General features: G+C 36.1%; 1 protein-coding gene across 1 annotated transcript; it reads left to right on the top strand.

Annotated features, from left to right (window-relative positions):
* Window positions 1–793: 793 nt before the first annotated feature.
* Window positions 794–1,234, top strand: LOC102732959 (dolichyl-diphosphooligosaccharide--protein glycosyltransferase subunit 4-like). Its single transcript, XM_006730161.2, has 2 exons — window positions 794–811; window positions 933–1,234. Exons 1-2 carry the CDS (start codon window positions 794–796, stop codon window positions 1,077–1,079), a joined length of 165 nt encoding a protein of 54 aa, XP_006730224.1. The 3' UTR covers window positions 1,080–1,234.
* Window positions 1,235–23,401: the final 22,167 nt, after the last annotated feature.

Here is a 23,401-nt window from a genome sequence, read left to right on the forward strand (position 1 = left end):
TAGATCCATCTCGTCCAATGTCATTTAAAGCCACTGTTTCCTTGTGATATTGTTTGGATGATATATCCATTGATGTAAGTGGAGAGTTAAAAGTCCTTACTGTTATTGTATTACTATCAATTAAGATACTAAGAACTTGAGGAATTTTGTCTTACATATCTGCCTTGATACTACAAAAAATAGCTACACATGTATAAACTGAATACATACAATAAAGGCAAAATTTTTTTTTACCTTGATACTCTGCATACACTGCTCCACTATCTTCTAGCATCCACTGTTACACTCAGGAAGACCAAGGTCAATTTGATTCTCTCTCCTTTTTAAATAGTACCTGCTTGGGGCGCCTGGGTGGCTCAGTCGTTAAGCATCTCCCTTCAGCTCAGGTCATGATCTCGGGGTCCTGGGATCAAGCCCCGCATCGGGCTCCCTGCTCCGTGGGGAAGTCGGCTTCTCCCTCTCCCACTCCCCTTGCTTGTGTTCCCTCTCTCACTGTGTCTCTCTCTGTCAAATAAATAAAATCTTTTAAATAAATAAATAAATAAATAAATAAATAGTACCTGCTTTTTCAGTCTTGATTCTTGTAATATGATTTTTGTCCCTAGGATTCAGAAATTCTGCCAGGATATATCTAAGTGCAGGTCTTTTTCCTCCAATAGTTTTGGTTACCACTTTCTCTGCACTTTCAGTTGAAAGATTCAAATTTGTCTTCATCTTGGGGAAATGTTATTTTGCTTTTATTACTGTTTCCTCTATCTACTTATTCTCCCTTTCTAGAACATCTATGACTAGAATGTTAGATCCCTTGGATGTACCATACACACCTTTTTTCCTCTAATTTCTGTGTTTTTTTCGTGCCTTCTGAAACACTATTTTAATCATATTTTTAATCACTGGTTTATTTTTCAAAAATGTCCACTCGTTGGAGCTAGTGCACACACTGCATCAGAACAAGCCCAGCTGATCAGGATGTCACAGACATGCGGCTCGCCATCTTCAACAAGCTGGGCATGTCACTCTTCCTGCTTGTCATTCTCTATCACTACGTGGCTGTCAACAATCCCAAGAAGCAGGAATGAAAGCAGCACTTTCTCTGCCCCAGGGTTCAAGGACGTAGTCTGAGGCAAGATGGAGGGTGTGAGGGGCCTTCACATTTTCCTTCATCACTCTACTCATCACAACATACAAAGCAACTATACCTGGGTTTTTCCAAACAACTTTTATTTCCTCAAAGTCTTCCTTAAATTGAACAAGAAGCTGTCACTGAATAGGGCCCAGTATTGGGGCTTTCTTTTCTACTCCCTCCCCCAAGTATAAAAATATAGATTAAAAAAAAGAGTCCATTCATTGTCTGAGTTATTATTTTTATGAACTCTTTCTTTTCTCTAATATTTAAGTCCCTAGTAACGTGAAAGTCCCATCTTCTTGCTGTAGCCTTTATTTTAAATGTGTAACTTCAAAGTAAACCAAATTCTCTATCATCTAACTCAAATTTTCAATACACAAAACACATCAATAATGCTAGGTTTTTATAAATATAAAATAGCTATTTTTTACTTCCTTTTTAATCCCTACAAAATAGTTGAAGGCATTTTACAAGCCCAAGCAAAAATACCACAATTACATTAAGTGACTCAAGGGACAGAGTTAATTTTGTATAAATAGATTAAATTTGCTTGACTGCTCTTTTTCAGTGAAGATTCTGTTAATGTCAAGTTCAAAACTGACGGCTTTATTTGCTTTTGGCAAATACATATGGGGGAAATTCTTCTTAGCTAGATCAATATACTCTAAATTAGCCACAAACACTAGTCCAAGTTCCCCACAACTAATGATCATAAGACAATAAAAAGAGCTTTTTAAAAAAAATAAATAAATAAAGAGGTTACAAGGAAGTAAATAATAGGAACAATGACAATACTAATAATGCACTATCTCTCAAAATGAAAGATGTTACTAAAACAGGGTAAAAGGTATACAGTTAGGGTAATAACATTTCACTGCCAGTCCTAAATACAGAAAATCTTTTGCAAGACTATGCAACATAATTATGCAGCCTGTGTCAAGGAATATAGTAGTGGTTTTCAAATTATGTTCTTCAGAACCTCTCAGGGATCTCACGTAAAACAAGTTCACATTCTGGGACTATTCTGCTTCATTCATATTGCTATCTCCTTCATTCACTTATGCATAAAATAAATACTTAATAAACTGCTTATTCCATGCATGTACTGTGGTTAACTAGCACCTTCTAGGATTACACCTGTGAATATAAGGGAAATAATCTCTACCCTCAGGAAGCCTAGTCAAGAATACAAATATCAATCAAATAATCAGACAAGTAATTAATTAATGGCATAGACAGAAACACTATAAAAGATAGGCATAGAGTGCTACAAATGCATTTAATAACAGGGAGTTTTTGGTGAGTTCTATCCATCTTACTTGTTTTCTCATAGATTTTAGCTAAATAAAGAACACCTGCTCCCAAGCCACCAAAATAATGTAAGCTAACCTGGCACGTCTGGTGGCAATACCAAATCTAAACTCTGATGCCCTACTTTATCATGACACTGACTCAAAAAAACCCACAGATTCAATCATTAAAGTATTTTAAGTATCTCTAAGTACCAGACACTATCTTAGATGCTTTAGGACTACAAAGGAACATTCACTTAAGAAATATCTGAAAACATTTTACTGAATGTCTGATATGCTAAGCATTGGAGACTGTTTCCATATAAGAATTAGTTTCCAGCATTTCTCAGAAAATTTATAATTTTTTGAATTCCAAATCCCCCCTAAAAAAAAAATCAGTCCAGAAATAAGGAAAATCAGAACTAAAATAAGTATTATAATTCTGCCATAAGAATTAAAGCTTAACAGCAAGGAGACATTACTGGTTAAAAGAACATATAGATGTCAAGCTGGCAATAAGAGCAGTAAGTGCTGACACAACACAAGGAGTAGAAGGTTAAGGTCAACATTTCTAGGAACCATGGCAGGCAAACATAGAAGAGGGTCATAATTTAATTGGTCAATCTTGTTTGTAGCTGTTGTCAGGTTATGTGTGTGTTCATGGCCCTATTTGCTGCTAAGAGTGAATCACTCTTGAAAATAAATATTAACATATTTATATAAGATAATTTATATAAATCCTATGAGTAGTATTTCAAGAAATAACAAGTTTTAGGAGCAAAGTCCCTACACTAGCAATTTGCCATGTGATTCTGTGTAGCCTATTAAGCTTTACTAGAAGTCTGAATGTTACATAATTTGAAAAACCCACTAACTGTTCACTGGTGTTTTCTAGTGTTTGAATATTCACTGGAGGCTGCACTTCTTTATATATACTACTAAACTTAATATTTCTCATATAGTATATGAAATTTTAGATATTGATAATAATGAATACAGCCTATAAAGACTGCTTTAAGTATTTTAAGAACAACTTATGCTTTCAGGAATTCCCAAGAATTTCTAAGAATTATGACTTCTTATTCCTGAAACCCAAAGATTAATATTTATTGGGAATTTGAAAACACTACTTGGACTTCCTTCCTCTTTAGAGTTCTGAATTTAGAAGAGGAACACAAACATGGACATCAAAAAAAAAAAAGTGTTACAGGTGTTATGATAAAATTCTACAATGAAGACACAAAGGCAAAAAACACAGGACAAATCAGCCTATAAAAGTCTGGAGAAGGCTTCATAAAAAAAGGAGATCAGTGCTTGAGTTGTGTCCTAAAGTCAAAAAAAAAAAAACACATCAAAACCTATTTTCCAGGTAGAGTAGAGGGAAGTATAAGGTTGTTGACGTAATACATACATAGGGAACACTTTGTGCAAAGGCTGGGGTCATCAAAGTCTCTCAAGAATCTTAAGTAGTCTACTGATATGATCAAATATATGTTAGAAAGAGCTCTTTGGAGGACACATGGAGAATGGTTTCAAAAGTGTGTGTGACGGGATTAGTAGAGCAATCAGACTACCACAGTCATTAGGCACATTCCATAAACAATACAACTCTACGTATTGTCAAAGACCCATTCATATCTGACCAGTGTAGAGAGAAATTTGTAAGAGAAAGTGGAAATAGATGTATTAAGTTATAAATTGTAAAATAACAATATTTTTAGAGAGAGAATGATGATATTGATCTCTTCATATTTTCACATAATCACTTAAAATAAAGGAAGAAAAATCAATATTTAAAAAAATCCTTAGTATAGTAAATCAAATCGTTAAGAAGAGCAATTTCTTTAAAAAGAGGTATCCAGTTACTGTCACTGACCCTCCTAAAGAATTTAAGGACACCTTGTTTTCTAAGTCTTGTTACCCTCCTGATTCAGATTAACCTATAATTAAAAATACAGAATCAACAGAATTATTTTTAGTTGTCTATAAGTACCTAATTGTTTTCATTGCTATTTTTCTTTCAGATTATATTTAGGAAAAGCAATTTATTAGATGAACATCTATGAATCATAATCAGGCTAAAAGCTCTTATGTCTCCCTCCCCATCATCTCATTCTGTTGACAGTGTTATGCAGATTTTGTAAACAATTAAATCTGTTCACATGCAAACAATTTTGGTTTAATCATGAACAATAAAGGAGCTCACACACTTCTTTTATATTCTTCATGCTCTACCCATGATCCTTTTAAAAGCATACTAATATATCTTATTATGTATTCCAAAGCTGTTATACATAAGTGAATGTTCTTTTTCAAAATTCTTTGACATGTCACTGGAACAGCTCCAGAAAAAAAAAAATTAACACTTTTGGGGAATTTAACTGAATCCTTTTTAGTAGCCAAATAAGAAGATGGTGGAGGAGGGAAGCCAAAGATTAAAATAAATGCATTATTCATTTTTAACATAGGTTTTCTCTTATTCTTCATTGTAATAGCTCTAGAAGTAATTTTACTGTTAACACTGAATTTTTGGAGTGGTGTTGTATAAATCATTTTTCCAAAGAAAGAAGCTAAAAAGATTTTCTGCTCACCAACAGTGCACAAAATTGAACAAGCAACAATCTTCACACACAATATGCTTCCAATGAGCATGCTCTTATGCATCAAAAAAGGAAACAAAGCATTTCAGGATTGTATTTGTAAAAGGATATTAAAAAAAAAAAGCACAGAGTAAGTTTCAGAGTGGAAAAACATGAAAGACTCTCCATAGTCAAAATCAGCACTAGACTGTTTTTCTAAGGTATATTTAAAGCAGAACGTCTGTGTTATTTATATAATATCGACTAGGAAAAAGCACAAAGGTAGACTTAAGACAGCTAAAGAACCCAGTTTATATGCTATAAAATATTTTTATTTTTATCTAACAGTCACCTGAACAAGGGTGCTATTATTCTGCCATGGCAAATATGTCCTAAAAATTGTCTCATATTTTCTATAATGCTAAGTAGTGTAGCTTGTTCATATGTCTTGCTTAACGCAGCTAAATACTATGAATGCTATTCAGTTATCAAAGATATAAAGTTTAGGGATATTCAAGCTTAGGGATATGCTAGGATCTTTAATACAGAATAACAAATTAATCTCATGCACTGCTTTCACCTTCCCACTCAACATCCAAGTGTTACAGTCCATTCTATTTTTCTCTTATACCATGCCACCAAACATTTTTACTGCAGCAGTGTGGAGAAATATAATCCCGTAGGGGAGAAAGGGAGTGAAAAAGAGAAAATGTAAAGGTGGAGAAGACGACATGAGAAAGAAATACTGGATTTATCTCCCTTAGCAGATGTCTCCAGAGAGTTCACCCAGTATTCCTAGACCAGATGGAAAGAACAGTATGGTACAGAATTCTCTATCCCTACACGCAGATGTCACAAGGAATGGAGAGGTAAACCTTGTTAGGAACTAACACTTTCACGTGGGCTGTGCCATTCGTTTACTCATTCATATACAGACTAACCTCTAAATAGTGATTTTTTTTTTCTTTTTGCTGCTTTTCTATGTGGGTGCCTCTCAAATTTCTTTTTTTTTTTTTAAAGATTTTATTTATTTATTTGAGAGAGAGAATGAGAGACAGAGAGCATGAGAGGGAGGAGGGTCAGAGGGAGAAGCAGACTCCCTGCCGAGCAGAGAGCCTGATGCAGGACTCGATCCCGGGACTCCAGGATCATGACCTGAGCCGAAGGCAGTCGCTTAACCAACTGAGCCACCCAGGCGCCCCTCTTTTTTTTTTTTTTAAGATTTTATTTATTTATTTGACAGAGACACAGCAAGAGAGAGAACACAAGCAGGGGGAGTGGGAGAGGGAGAAGCAGGCTTCCCTCGGAGCAGGAAGCCCAACACAGGGCTCGATCCCAGGACCCTGAGATCATCACCTGAGCCAAAGGCAGACGCCTAACGACTGAGGCACCCAGGCGCCCCTCAAATTTATCAATCCTTGACCTCTCTCCAAAGCCCAATCATGTATTTACAGGCCCTGCCAAAGATCTCCTTAGAACCTCTATCTCAACATCCCCAAAACCCAAACTCATTTTTCCTGATGCTGGAGAAAAAAAAGTTCTATCCCTTAATTTTTTCTATTTGGAAAAAAATCTCCAGGGGTTTCCCAATGACTGTTGAAAATATTTACAATCCTTTGATCTAATAACCAAGGATTTCATGATCCCACCTCAATCTAACTTTCCAAATGACATCACACTCTCCTTCACATACTCCTTGTTCAAACCACTGGACTATATATTATTAAGTGGAATATACCTGAGCATTCGTATCTTGTGCCTTTGTTCACATTCACTAATCTTCCCTCCTTGCTTATTCTGTGATAGATACTAAGTTAGACAGCAGCATACAAAATGAATAACAGATCTTAACAGATCTGAGTAACAGAACAGATTCTAAAATTCTTAAAGAAAGAAGGAGCATGGGCTTTGGAGCTGGATAGGACTGGGGTATGAATTTCAATTTTGCAATTACTGGCCGTGTGACTTTGGGCAAGTTCTTAAGCCATGAACAGCTTCCTGACCTGTGAAATGAGAATAACATCATCTACCTTGGAGAGCTGCCAGGGATTTAGATGACATCTTTTAAAAGCCCGAGACAGTGTCTTGCATATAGCAAAGTCTCCATCCTTAGATATCATCATTACTTCCGAAAGCAGAATGCACTCAAGACACTAATGAGTTAGCTCTAACCTGCCTAGATCCTGAACTACTACAGAGAGCTATAGCTTTCCTCTTCTCTTCTAAATTTGGAATTTGTAGAGATAACTAAGGCTGAACCCACAGTTTATGCCTCTTGACCCTTTGCCTAGTGATCTTTCCACTCTCCCACACCATCACACTGTATCCCCAGACAATTTCAGGCAAGCAACATCAGTGTTAATGAGCAGTTAGTGTAAGAAACTGGCTAACAGAACCATATAGTTATATGAGTGTCTTATACAGGCAAATAATTTGGTTTCCTTTTCAAACCTATACTCTTTAAATAAGATTCAAAGCTTACTTCATGGTGGAAGGGCACTGCCCAACTGTAATAATTTTCTACTCCAAGATACTGCCTACTTGAGTGGGAAAGGGGAAAATTTAGATTTTGTCACATTACATGAAACTGAGCTAACTAGTGCCCATGTTTCTATTCTACCCCAATGATATTTTAGCATCCTTTATAGATTGGCCTCCTGGACTCCTAACTGCCCTTTATTCAAGTCTGTATATGGAAAATGACCTCAGGGGTAAAACTGGGTTATTTATACAGTGTTTGAAGAAGTCCGCCAGTCTTGGTCTTAGTTCCAGAAGCAGTCAGTGCCAAGACATCCTAGACAGTGTAGAAAAGAGTAGTTGGGGAATCCTGGCAGCTGTGAATGCTTAGCAGCCAAGTAAGAGCTGCAAGTCACAATTTTTGGAAATTTTTTACATGTAACTATACCTCTGAAGGAAAGTAGGAAGCAGAGGAAAAGGAGCTTGACATAAGGCAAATTTATGAAGTCATCTACTTAACAGAAGCTGGAAAAGTAGGCAGACAGAACCTAGCTTAGAAGCCATCCAAAAAAGAAGGTCTGGGGTTTTTGTGGAGTTTTTTGGTCTTTATTCCATCTAAATTAGGAGTTCTTTTACTTAGACCTATGCCTCAACTTGGACTACACAGTAAATATTTGTGGGGAGCTGGTTGCCTAGAATTCATTTCTTCCTTCTTTTGGTAACAACACTCCATTCATTTCAGAGAACTCCCTCTTCTCTATTGTAGTCATTCTTGTTGGGACCATAAATCAATGTGCCCTGCCTCCCTCTTAAACAGAGATGACTAATAATCCAAGCTCTGCCAAGGAGATGGTCTCCAAAATTTAGATATAAAGTGGAGTGGCTTAAGGATGGAAAGATCATGTCGCAGAACTGGAGCTCTGACAGGACGAGAAAACCCTGTTTATTTTTTTTATTTAAATTCAATTAGCCAAGGTATAGTACATCATTAGTTTTTGATGTAATGTTCAGTGATTCATTAGTTGAGTATAACACCCCGTTCTCATCACATCACGTGCCCTCTTTAATGCCCATCACCCATTTACCCCATCCCCCCACCCACCTCCATTTTTGCAACCCTCAGTTTGTTTCCCAGAGTCAAGAGTCTCATATGGTTTGTCTCCCTCTCTGATTTCTTCCCATTCAGTTTTCCCTCCCTTCCCCTATTGTCCTCTGCACTACTCCTTATGCTCCACATATGAGTGAAACCATATTGTAATTGTGTTTCTCTGCTTGGCTTATTTCACTTAGCATAATACCCTCCAGTTCCATCCATGTGGATGTAAATGGTAGATATTCATCCCTTCTGATAGTTGAACATTCCATTGTATATATGAACCACATCTTCTTTATCCATTCATCCATTGAAGGACATCTGGGCTCCTTTCACGGTTTGGCTAATTTGGACATTGCTACTACGAACACTGGGGTGCATGTGCCCTTCTTTTCACTATGTTTCTTTGGGGTAAGTACCCAGTAGTGCAATCGCTGGGTCATAGGGTAGCTCTATTTTTAACGTCCTGAGGAATCTCCATACTGTTTTCCTGCTGTTTAGACACCTAATACTGCCCTGACCCCAGTCTTGAGCTCTTTAATTCTGTGAACCACCCAGTAACTTCCCAATAGATTCCTTTTCTGCTTCCTTAGGAAGAGTTGGTTTCTACTGCTGACAACCTAAGAATCCCTGATGTGGAGCTGAAACCACCTTTGTGCCTAGTCTTCGCAACTGAAAAATACAAATACTTTAAATGAAACTACCCTTTACTAGGATAGTTTTTATGGCCCTATTAAAGAAGTACCAAGCATATGTTTATCAAACATATAGAACTTAAAGGAGCATTTTTTATCTTTTTTGCTTACCTACTTTTCCTCACCTTTATCAGAATTAACTTTGTTCTCTGCCACATTTCCCCATTACTCAATTTTCTTCATATTTGAGCCAAGATTTACTGTATTAAGATTAACTACATTATTTGTTTGCTTATTTGCTGTCCCAAGGAGGAAAGTAATTTATGTGGCTCACATCCTGGCTTAAATGTCGATTTTTTTCTTAGCACTTTCAACACCACTGCCCCTTATTCCAATGCCTTCTCTTAAAAATGTAGTATTGTGTTAAGAATAAATTGTTAAAAAAAAAGAGTAATTTGTCAAAAAATTGTCAAAGATATGATTCTAGTACTTGCTCTCCCAGGTCTCTTCTATGAAATAAATTACCACAAGAAGATGTGAATTTGTAAGTTAGCCTATATAATTAACAGAAGTTTAGAAATCCGAAAAATACAGCAATCACTTTATCTAAGCCTATCATTTTACAGATAAGGGAATTATGGTCTTCTTAGGCCATGCTTCCTGATTTCCAGCATCACTGATTTATTTTTGTTTTTGTATTTCTTCTTTCATTCAAAGGTGGTTCAAGGAAGAAAATAATAAACACATATGTTCCGTAATCCTTCTTCAACGAGAGGAAAAAAAAGAACCTGATATCCCTACTTAAGTGAGTGGCACCACTAATCTCTCAGTAACTTAAAAGCCAAACCTTACAGTTCTCTTCAACTCATCCTTTCCTTAAATCTTCTACTTACCAAAGTCACTGTAAAAATCAAATAAAAGCAATGTATGAGCTATAACATGCTATATGAGTCGGGCGCCTGGGTGGCTCACTCGGTTAAGCGACTGCCTTCAGCTCAGGTCATGATCCCAGGGTCCTGGGATTGAGCCCCACATCGGGCTCCCTGCTCAGCGGGAAGCCTGCTTCTCCCTCTCCCACTTCCCCTGCTTGTGTTCCCTCTCTCGCTGTCTCTCTCTCTGTCAATTAAATAAATAAAATCTTTTTTTAAAAAATGCTATATGCGTCAAAAGGTCAGTATTGCTATTGTTTGTCCTTTCTCTTCCCATGCCACCAACCTAGTCAAAGCCATCATCATCTTATATCAGAATTAGAACAAAACCAACATATCTCCATTTCTTCCCCATTCTAACCCATCCTAGAGACAACTTTTGATATCAATCTCTTAATTCCACCAATTCTTAAGAAAGAAATAATGCCAATAGTACACTTAACTCTTTTACAGAACAGAAAAATAGGAAACACTTCCAAATGTGTTTTTGAATGCCAGGATGACAATACCAAAACTGTATAAGGATATCTCAAGAAAGCAAAATCAAAGGCAAATCCTATGATGCAAACTCCTAAATGAAGTATCAGGAAATCAAATCCTACAATAGATCAAAGGGATGATCAAGTTCAGTCTATTCTAGTAATATAACATAATTTACTACTGGAACAGCTTGAGAAAGAAAAATTATATGATCATCTCAATAGAAGCAGGAAAAGCTTTCTATAAAATTCAACACCAATTCATGATTTAAAAAAAAAAAAGAAACTAGCAAACTAGTAATAAAATGGAACTTAGACTGATTATAGAGTTTCTATTTAAAAAACGGCATTTAGAAGTCAGGAGAGTGGTAATCCTTTGGGAGTAGTAAATGCAAATGAGTAAGAGAAGAGCTTCAGGAGAGCTGATTTGTTGATCTGAGTGCTTATGACACAAATGTGTTCAGTTTACAAGAATTGTGCTATACAAATATTATATGCATACCTCCTGTATGCATTATACTGCGAAAATAAATAAAAATAAAAATCTACAGCAATCATCATACTTAATGAAACAATGAAAACCTTCTTCCTGAGACCTGGAAACCAAATAAAGATGCCACTAACACCACTGCTCTTCAACACTTTACTGGAAGTCACAGCCAATGCAATAGGCAAGAAAAGGAAATAAAAGACAGAAGCAATAAAAAGGAAGAAATAAAATTAGTAGAAAATTCAAAGGAACATAAAGATAAATCATTAGACTTAATAAGGAAATATAGCAAGATCACTGGATTTGAGGTCAAAATAAAAAAGCAACTAGTTTTATACATCAGTAGCAGCAGCAAAAAAAAAAAATATATATATATATACATAGACACAGAAGTTTTTAAATGGTACCATTAATAATATCAAATATATAAAATACTTAGTAATAAAACTAATGAAAGATGAGTAAGATCTCTACAGAGAACACTAGAAAACATTATTTTAAATATTTATGTATATGTATATTGTCATCACATGTACATCTTAAAAAAAATCACATGTACAGCCTAAAAATACACTATTTTTATTTGTCAAGCATATCTCAATAAAGCTAGAAAAAAAATTGTAAGGAGACCTAAATAAATGGGGAAATATACCATCCTCATGGAGTAAATACTGATAATATGTCAATTTCCCCATACTGTTCTATAGTCAATGCAATTTCAATAAAAATCTCAGTAGTTTTGTAGAAACTGACAAGCTAATTCTAAAATTAACATAGGAAAAAAATCAAAAGAATCTTGAAGGGCAGAGGCACGCCATCAGACATCAAGATAACAGGAATTAAAATAGTGTGATTCTGTCAAATAAATAAAATCTTTTTAAAAGGGGGGTGGTGGTGCCTGGGTGGCTCAGTTGGTTAACCGTCTGCCTTCAGCTCAGGTATGAGCCCAGGGTCCTGGGATCAAGCCCCGCATCGGGCTCCCTGCTCAGGCACCTTCTCCCTCTCCCTCTGCCGGCTGCTCCCCCTGCTTGTGCTCTGTCTCTCTCTGTCAAATGAATAAATAAAATCTTTGAAAATAATAAAATAAAATAGTGTGATACTGCTTAGCATAATACTTTCTAGCTCCATCCACATCATCACAAATGGCAAGATTTCATTCTTTTTTATGAATGAGTGATGATATTCCATTGTATATATATGCCACATGGGGGGAAAAAGAGAGGCAAATGAAGAAACAGAACTCTTAACTATAGAGAACAAACTGAGGGTTACTGGAGGGGAGGTGGGTAGGGGAATGGGTTAAATAGGTGATAGGGATTAAGGAGGGCACTTGTGATGAGCAATGGGTATTGTGTGTAAGTGCTGAAGCACTAAATTATACACCTGAAACTAATAGTTCATTGTATGTTAACTAACTGGAATTTAAATAAAAAGTTGGAAAAAGAAAAAAATAATGTGATATGGGCACAAGGATAAATACATGGACCAATGGAACAGAACGGAGTACAAAAGAAACCCACATATGTATTTTTTCAAGTGTCACTGAAGAGTGGTAGAAAAAGAATGATCTTTTCAGTAAGTGGTTCTGGTTCAACTGAATATCAATATGGGGAATGAAAACTGACATATACCTCACATCATCTCTAAAGTTCAATTCCTAATAAGAGCTCTAACTGTGAAAGAATAATAAAACTTCTAGTAGTTAACATAAAGAAATAACTCATGACCTTGATGCAGGCAAAAAGTCTTAAATTGGACACAAAAAGCACTAATCACAAAGGAAAATATTGATACATTGAACTAGTTAAAATTAATAATTCCTACTCATCAAAGACAACATTAATAAAGTGAAAAGGCAAACCAGAGATGAGAAAATATATACCTGCTAGAATGGCTAAAGTTAAAAAGACTAACAATACCAAATGATAGGATAAAGAGCACTCACATATTTCTAGAAGTATAAATTTTGTATAGCCACTCCTAAAACAAGTTACCATAACCTAGTAATACCATTCCTGGGTATATATTCAACATAAATATGTACTATCAATTGGAAAGAAGCATAAGGCGTGTTTCTGAATGTTAGTAACGTTCTATCTCTTATTCTGGGTGGTAACTGCGTGGGTTTTTTGTTTTGTAATAATTCATTAAGTTGTACACTTATACTGAGTGCCCTTTTCTACACATATGATATACTCCAATTTAAAAAAAAATTAGGGGAAGAAAAAAGTAGACAGAGGAGAAAAAATCACCAATGTAAAACAAAAATCAGAAATGTCCATCTAGCAACCTGATAACTATTTTTATTGGCACAAATGACCCAGTGATAAAATAAGGATGTAATATCTTGAACTTGATATTTTAGTTCATCTGTACAGCCTTAGGAAAAGGTAAATATGTAATTTAATTAGGCTTTCTTTAATACTGAAAACAATTTTAAAAGACTCATATTGTTTTTGTGAACCCCGTGGCATTCATCGTTCCTAGATTGGGAATCAGTGCTCCAACCTAAAAAGAAATCAAATCACCAAAATATTTAGTAAATTTTGCCTCTTCTCTCTATACCTGTTGTGTTTACACTGGAAATTACCTGATTAGGAAAATGATAGGTATACCAATCCTAAATTAACATTTTAAAATAAAACCACAAGGATCTTTTTCTCCATTCTTCCCAATAATGGATATATTATAATCTGAAGTTTTTTCCATGTAACTCCCAAATCTATGTTCTTTGCTTGTCCATCTGTCAGACTCAAAGCTTAATCACATACAAAGTGTAACTTTGGACAAGTTTCTTAATCTGTGCTTCAGTTTCAACATCTGAAATGAAGATGTTACTAATACTTTACCTCATAAGACTGTTGTGAGGATTAAATGCAAAAATGCATGTAAATCACTTAACACGATGTCTAAATGGTAGATAAATTAATTATCTTTGTCCACCTTATTTTTTAAAATGAAATACTACAATACTGATTAAAAGCTTTGTGAAAGGAATTGTTGATACAAAGGTTTTCCTTACAGGAGACTGGATTGGGAGGCAACCTTGCATTGGAGGACTTCCAGATATCAGTATATGGAAGCCTTTTCTTTAGAGTCATTCAATTCTTTCAGAGAAGAACATACTGATCTCCTATCTAGAAAGTTGCTGCCTAGTTGATAATGTGTACAAAAGAATGGGAAGAGAGGTTCAATTGTTTTGTACATAGATTTTCTATCTATCCCAGTGTTTTCTGCCTCAAAACTCATCCCCTGCCCTCACTATACCTAGTATCTCCAAGCCCTTCAAATATTTAAAAATAGCTATTATGTTCTTCCCTGAGTCTTTTCTTCCCCAGCTAGTCACAGCCATCTCCTTCAACTGCCTACATACCCATCACTGATATTTTTTTAATTAATTAACTCAAGAAATATTTAGTGATCTGTTGTGATGGTTAATATTATGTGTTAACTAAGCCATGGACCCAGATATCTGGTCAAAGATTACTCTAGATATTCTGAGGAGGTATTTTTTAGATGAAATTAGCATTTAAATCAACAGACTCTGAGCAAAGCAGATTACCCTCCATAATGTGGTAGGGCCTCATCTAATCAGTTGAAGGCCTTAATAGAAAAAGACTAACCTCCCAGGAAGAAGAGACAATTCCGCCAGCACACCAACTTTGGACAAACTACAACTCTTCCCTGAGTCTCCAGTATGCCAGTCTATCTTGCAGATTTTGGTCTTACCAAGCCCCCACAATCACTAATTCCTCAAAATAAATTTCTATACATATATATGCATTCTATTGGTTCTGTTGGTTTTGTTTCTCTGGAGAACCTTAGCTAATAAAGTTATTTTCCAGGAACATAAGGAGGACACACTACCCACCTTTGTGAATCTCCTAGTCTAAATTAATTTCACTATGTCTACATAACTCTTTAAAATCTGCCTCAACCACATCAACTATTTCAAATGCAGTCTAACCAGAATTCAGAATAAAATAAACTGAGATTTTTCACCTAACTAATTCTAGCTACTATTGTTTCTTTAAGGTAGCCAAAAAGCAGGCTACTCACATCACTACTTATATTGAGTTTACCATGATAAAATCCCATGAGTTTCCCATAAGAACTGTTGCCAAGCCATGTCTCATCAATTCTGTATGTGCAGTTGTTTTCTGAGGCATGCACAAAATACCTAACACTTGTTCCTACTAAATTTATCCTTTGAAGTTTAGCTTTTCATTGAATGATGTCAAAATCTTTTGGAGTCCTTATTCTTTCATTCAATATACTTACATACACTCTCAGCTTCATATTAATGAAATAGTAATCTTTATCAAACTGAAAAAGACATAGCTGAGATCAAGAAAAATCTATGACATCATCAACCTTAAATATAAACTTAACGCAAAGAGTACAGTACTGGCAAAAATATGCTGCTATTGATGTTCTCAGAGAGTATTTGATATGTAAGGAAGGGAGGATGCATGCTGCTTCAGGCAGATCTGGTTTCAAGTGCTGCCTCTAACCTTATGAGCTTTATAACTGGACAGATTGCTTATTCCTCAAAGAATGTCAATTTCCTTTTCAGTAAAATGGGAAAAATAAAACATATTACAGTATTAAAGCAATTGACACCATGCCTAGTACATAGCAAGTAACTGACATGTGTCTATTTGAAGCACAGTAGGTACTCAGAGTTAAGCTATATCCCTGCTTCATATTCCCTTGGATCAGCCTATAACCTAAATCACTTAGCCATTCCTGGCATTGAAAGAGGAAGACACAAGGAGGGAGGGAGAGAGGGAAGGAGCAGGTGTAGATAGATAAGTGACTTGAAGTTGTTGCACAGAGTTGGAATAATAACAATGAATACTTTTTAATTTGGACATACACCAAGGGGGATAAAAGACTACTATTAAAGGTTGCAGATTATTTAGAAGATATCTAATAGCTTAGAAAAACACTTTCATTTAGTTTCTTGGCAATTTGCAACTTATAGCCAGAAAGGAATAAATGCAGTCAGTCATGTTTCGGATTTGGTTTAACTTTTAAACTGCATTTCAAAATGTCAGATTTGGCAAAATCTAAAATAAACTTTGCCAAGTCCTTGACTTTTTATTTGCATGTATTCAAGGGAAAGCCAGCTTGTAGATTTGAATCATTTAGATTTGACTCATTAAAATATAAGAGTGTTTTATCAAGCCACAAAAACTCTGCCCCAAATTATTTACAGTTTAACTCACACACACAAAAAAAGTCTTATATAAACCACAGCTCTCATACACTAAGTTGCTGAGACTTGGAAGAAGAGATTAACTCAGAAAGGACTCATGAAAGAAAGACATTTTGATGAAGTAATTAAAGGAGTGAAATAGCACTGAATACACAGGAAATGGAAAACCATTCCAAGTATGCAGACAGAAGTGATATTACATCAATGATAAGGACCATATGCAAATTTTGGTTATTGGATTTTGAATTAAAGATACTTTTCTAAAATGTGAAAGAACAACTGGATCTATGGAGCATCCATAAAATTTCCATCAAGATGTATTTATTCAGCAAAGGCTTACTGCGTGTCTCCATGTGTAAGTCTAAGAAATACTAGCAAACAATGCTCAACAGGACAGCCATATCCTTGTCTTCTGAAAGCTTAGAGTCTTCGAGAATAGATTTAAATAAAAAACAAAACAGTGAAGACACAAACAATTACAAACTGCAGTAAGAGCTAGGAAATAAAATGTAGGAAATAGTTTTATTATATATGGATTTTAAATTGCAATGTTAGGGCTATGAATAAAAAGGAATCACAGATTTTCAAATTCTTAGAGACCCTGGAGTTCATTACTTTCAGTTTTTCCAAGAGGAACCTAAGGCAATAACTCTAGTGCTTTGATCAAGGTGAGGGGCAAAGGGAGAAACAAAGCTAGACCTCAACACAGGTTTCCTAATTCTATATCCTAGATCAATTATTTCATTCAACTTTTACTGAGTATCTACTATGATTAGGCACTATGCTAAGTGCTGCAGGGGAGGCAAAAATTAAAAACACCCCTCCCTAACTCTGAAATAGATGAACTTCCTGAAAGGAAGATAAGCAGACAAGCAAATAATCACCGAAAGATAAATGATATAAAACAAGTTTGCACAAAATTCTGTAGCACCAAGAAGGAAACCCTAACTCTGCAAGATCATGGATAGCTTCACTTAAGCCAAATCATGTGAAATGAGCAGGATTTTTCCAGGAAGACAAAAGGCACAGCAGCATTTCAGAAAGGGTAAAGAAAATGCGCAAAGAAATGCCAGTGTGAAAGACCACTACATGTTCAGGAAATTTTAAGTATAAAAATATCAGGGACGCCTGGGTGGCTCAGTCAGTTAAGCATCTGCCTTCAGCTCAGGTCATGATCCTAGGGTCCTGGGATCGAGTCCCACGTCGGGCTCCCTACTCAGCGGGGAGCCTGCTTCTCCCTCTGCCTGCCGCTCCCCCTGCTTGTGCGCAAGTACTTCTCTCTCCCTCTCTGAAAAATAAAATCTTAAAAAAAAAACATATCAGAGTTTCTCTACTTCTGAGCTTTCTTTTTCTTAATTACTTTTATCAAAGTAATACATGCACATAGTCAAACAATGCTGAAAGATTTAAAACACAATGGTCCTGTGGCAATCCCTCTCCTGGTCATCCAACCATCAAGGCTCTCCCATTCCCAGATGTTACATTACATTCGTTCAATTGTTGCTTCTGGCATTTAACTCCATGGTTCTAAATCATGTGTATATTCTGATGTATTGGTATCCAACATGATATGAGGACTTTCACTTTATCCCCCGAACCACAGACTCCCAATGTGGTTGAAACATAATTTGGGGCTATATCCACAATTGTTTTTTATAATGACTAAGTAAATATTGCTTACTGATTAAAACATTATACTATGATTATATTTCATTTCAGTAATATCTTTTTATTTTTCTAAAGTTGATTTGCATGGACTTTATTATTCTTTTTCAATCTCTGGGTAAGTCTTCTCCCACATTCCAATAGCTCTAAAGGCATTCTAAATATAATTTTTCTTAAAGTCAGATCTATCAGATAATGTTTTTTTCTGTGGTTAGGCCCCCTAGAAATCTTCTGCCCCTGTTGCAATCTGCACTGGCCCTCTGGGCTACCCTTGGAATTCCTTTTGCCTCTCTTCTTTTAGAGCTCATGCTTCTAGATTGAACCCATACTTTCCTATTTCTTGGTTTATACCCTCACTTTGGTGGAGCCCACCTTCCACTAACTTCCTGAGAAAGAGTACACAGGAAGGAAATATTTTAAAATTCTGAATATCTCTGTCATTCACACCTAATATTTTGGTCAAATATAAAATTCAAGATTGAAAATTACTTTCCTTCTGAATTATTCAGTCATTATTTATTATCTTCCAGTTTTTAATGTTGCTTTTGAGAAATTTGATGCCATTCTTATTCCTGACCTTTATATGCGATTCTGGGGCGGGCGGGGAGATCCTCTGTAAGTATATGAGTTAGAATTATATTAGTTGCAGGTAAAAGAAAATCCAACATATGGTAGTTAGCCAAAGAGGGAATCCACCCACCCCCCAACATGACAAGAAATCCAGAGATGGGTAGTTGCTGATATCATTAAATCAGCAGTTTAAGCATATCAGCACTAAGACCTCTGTAATTCTTATGGTCAAAAAATGACTACTGTAGTTCCAGCTATCAAAAGAGGTAGAGCTCATATCAAAGAACAAGTTTTCACAGAAATCCTTCAGACTTCTCTTTATATTTTATAGGCTACCACTTTATCACATTTAGCCATAGCTATTTGGCATAGGCAAGTTTTGATCTTTCCAGCCTCTTAAATGAAGAAAAGCAAGGGTAAAAGGAGATTAAAATGGGTTGAGGGAGCCAAACCAGAGTATGAAAATTACATCACAATGTGTCTTGGTGTGGGCCTTTTTTAAAAAGATTTTATTTATTTGAGAGACAGAGAGAAAGAGAGGGAGAGAAAAAGCATGAGCAGGGGGAGGGGCAGAGGGAGAAGCAGGCTCCCTGCTGAGCAGGGAGCCCGATGTGGGGCTGGATCCCAGGCCTGGGATCAAGATCTGAGCTGAAGGGAGATGCTTAACCGACTGAGCCACCCAGGCACCCCAGTGTGGGCCTTTTTTAAATCTCTTTGTGCTAGGCACACCTGTGAGTCTCTTTAAATTTGAAACACATTCTCAGTCCTAGCAATTACTCTTTTTTAATTTATTTGAAAATCCCCTCCTCTGTTTTCTCTGTTCTTTTTCTTGGGAAGTCAGATGTTAACCTCTGCTACTGATTGCCTATCTCTTCTTCTATTTCCCATCTCATTATCTCTTAATTCTATTTTCTGGGAGATTTCCTTATCTCCAGTTAACCCTTCTATTGAATATTTTATTTCTGAGGGTATTCTTTTTTGCTTTCATTTTTTTAAGTTTTTATTTAAATTCCAGTTGGTTAACATACAGTGTTATATTAGTTTCAGGGGTACAATGTAGTGATTCAACACTTCCATACAACACCTGGTGCTAATTGTGACAAGTGCACTCCTTCATCCCCATCACCTGTTTTACCCACCCCTCCACACCCTCCCCACTGGTGACCATCAGTTTGTTCTCTAGAATTAAGAGTCTGTTTCTTGATTTGCCTTTCTCTCTCTTTTTCCCCCTTCACTCATTTGTTTCTTAAATTCCACATATGAGTGAAATCATATGGTATTTGTCTTTCTCTGACTGACTTATTTCGCTTAGCATAATACTCTCTAGCTCCATGCATGTTGTTGCAAATGGCAAGATTTCATGGTTTTTTGGTTTTTTTTTTTGGCTGAGTAATATTCCATGTATCACTTTGAATTAGTATTTTTGTATTCTTTGGGTAAATACCCAGTACTGGAACTATTAGATGGTAGGGTAGGTAGCTCTATTTTTAACTTTTTGAGGAACATCCATACTGTTTTCCAGAGTGGCTACACCAGTTTGCATTCCCACCAACAGTATAAGAGGATTCCCCTTTTCTCCACATCCTCACCAACACCTGTTGTTTCTTGTGTTGTTGATTTTAGCATTCTGACAGGTGTGAGGTGATACCTCGTGGTAGTTTTGATTTGTATTTCCCTGATGATCAGTAATGTTGAGCATCTTTTCATGTACCTGTTGGCCAGCTGTATATATTATTTGGGAAAAAGTCCGTTCATGTCTTCTGCCCATTTTTTAATTGGATTACTCATTTTTGGGGTGTTGAGTTTTATAGGTTCTTTATATATTTTGAATACTAACCCTTTATTGGATAGGTCATTTGCAAATATCTTCTCCCATTTCGTAGGCTGCCTTTTAGTTTTGTTGACTGTTTCCTTTGCTGTGCAGAAGTTTTTATTTTGATGAAGTCCCGATAGTTCATAATCTCTTATTCTTTCTTTTTCATAGCATTACGTTATTTTATGGATACCAAATCTACTCATCTTGCTTAAGGTATTGATTATATTTGCTTGAAGGTTTCTTCTTTTTCCTAACCATCTACCTTTCTTCTAAGCTTTTTTACGTATTTCTTTGTTTTGGTCTCTTTCTTTCTGGTGGAGTCTGTCCTCAATTGACTGTTGGTAATTGGTTCTATGTTCATATCTAACTAAAAAAGGCAACTGGAAGCTGTGTGCATGTGGGCAAAGCTTGATGAGTGGTAAGATTGACTGTATGAATATCAGACCAGTTGGTTTTTCTTTCCATCAGGGAGGCCCACAAGTCATTACCTATAGAGATTTTCTCTGGAGTATGTCATTTCAGAGATGAATCCTCCAATCTCCTGTCTAAGGAGGTGTGAGAATAGAAAGGTGGTTGTAAGCCTTGTGGCTAATACTTCAGAGCTAAAGCATAGGAAGGTAACTAACAGTATCACTAATATGCAGACTTCCACTTAATTCTCAATCTACCCTCCTCTTTGTCATCTCTCAGGTTCAGTTCTCATAGATTAGGTAAAATGCTCCAGAAATGGGAAGCAGTAAGCATTAGCATCTGGAAATATTAATTCTGAACAATCCTTTTTGCATCCCACCTCACTTTTCCCCCACAATCTCACACCACCTTCTGTAATACCTAGTAGCACCTCTGATTCCTGATCCTTTCTCAGATTCTGCTGGATGAATCAGTTTGCCTATCACTGGTATGTTCTCTGCAGATAGTTAGATTTGACATTCTCACTACTGAGTTATTTACAATTCATCCTTTTTATCTCACTATCCTGTAGATGAAGATTAGAGATACCTAGTTTTATGGAAGATGGAATGTGTGTATCTGTTGTTTTTTGTTTATTGTTTTAAAGTGATTTCTGGTAAGGGGCAAAAGTACTTTTTCTGCCATTTGAAACAGGTAAGTCTCTAATTATGAATTTAAAACTGAAAAACAGGGGCGCCTGAGTAGCTCAGTCAGTTGAGTGTTCAGTTCTTGATTTTGGCTCAGGTCATGATATCAGGGTCGTGAGATAGAGCCCTGGGTCTGGTCGTGGAGCCTGCTTAAGATTCTCTCTCTCCCTCTCCCTCAGCCTCTCCCCACTCTTAAAAACAAAAATTGAACATCCTGCACTGTCAAAAGAAAAATAAGTTTATAAAACTGAAAAACATTCATAGATATGAAATATGCTCCACAGCAAAACTCTTACCCACTAATAACAGTATTGGTGATCATACACCATCAGTTTACAATAGTATCTGTTGATTATCCATTTCTGACAATATAACGTAGCTAGGAGAATGAACTCGGAGGTCAAACTGCCTAGCTTTGAATTCTGTCTCTACCACTTCACTAGTCATGTGGTCTTGAACAAATTCTCTTTATATCAATCCCATAATCTGCCAAATGTAGAATGGTGATAAAGAGTAAGTGAACAAAGTATGTGGCACTTAAATAATCAATAAATACCAGTACTATTATTAACTCCAACAGATCAAATTTTCTAAAGTAATGTGTGACAAGGACTATTCTAAGTGCTTTACAGGTATTAACTTACTGAATCTTAAAAACAACACTATACGGTAGGTACTATTATCAGGCCAATTTTAAAAGGATGAAACATGCACAAATAGGTTAAATAACTTGTCCAAGGTCACACAGCCAAAGGTAGATAAACAGGGTTCAATTCCAAGTAATCTGATTCTAGAGCCTTTGATCTTAACAATTTATACTATATAGCTCATGGATAGCATCATTCAAATTTGAATCCCTAGGTTCTCTTTAGTTATCTTATGGAATGTCAATTAAATTATATTTGGTACAAATGACAAACTTAAAGAAACATTCCAAAATGACACTATCAAATCTGCACCAAATTATTTTTCCATTTGACTTCCTTCTAGGTCAAGGCAGTTACAAAGAAGGCTGTGTACATGTGATACTCATTTCCATAATGAGTAGAGAACATAAAACACAGAAATATCATGCAGCTTTTAAGCCTATTGCTCCCAAATCACTATGATTATATCCTTTGTCACTTGGAAATGTTTTCTAAGTCTATCTTCTTTCTGTGAATTGAAAGATTTGTAAAAGTGAAAACTCACCTTCTAGTAATAAGAGCCCTATCAAGACAGAAATTCTTAATTAACTAAGCAATTAGTCATGACAAGTGAAAGCTAAAATGAAGCACAAATACATAATTTTGTGATTATTTTTCCTCCATTAAAACCATTAGCCAGAATTTAATAATATATGTCCTTAGGGTTCTGGTTCTGGGTAAGATAGAAAAAGCATCATTCTACCTTGTCTCTCCATGGAATGCAGCTATAAAACTTGGGCATAATGCATACAGCAGCTACTCGAGAGCTCCAAAGAGTAAATAATAGCAGGTGGATTGGAGAAGCAGCCCAGAATTCAAAGTAACAACAGTGAGTTTCTTTTTTCTTCAGTATCCCCCAGTCTGGATTCAAGGCAAACCAAAACCAGGAATAAACACCAAGATGTGAACAGAAAGAGTTCTGGAGAAGCCCTCCAGTTCTGGCTCAACAAGTGGAAAAAGGGATTCCTAACATTCACAGAGAGTGAGAGAAATCCCAAGTCTTCTTTTTTTTTAATTATTATTTGTATTTTCTCTTCTCTCATGTCTCTGTCCCCAGGCAATCCTGTGGCAGTGACAGTAGCAACAATGACAGCAGGGAGAGACTCACAGGTGCCTAAAACTTGGAGAAAAAAGAAAATTCCTCTCCTATTGGAAGAGCTGTGGTCTCAGAGATAGGGGTAAACTACTGTTGCTTTTTTCCTCTTGGCCCTGAACAGAGGTGCTCCCATGGACATGTGTGGCACAACAGGATAACTAAAGCCCCAC

The sequence above is a fragment of the Leptonychotes weddellii genome, chromosome 5 (assembly GCF_054177405.1).
Source record: "Leptonychotes weddellii isolate Sample4059 chromosome 5, ASM5417740v2, whole genome shotgun sequence".
NCBI classification, from domain to species: Eukaryota; Metazoa; Chordata; class Mammalia; order Carnivora; family Phocidae; genus Leptonychotes; species Leptonychotes weddellii.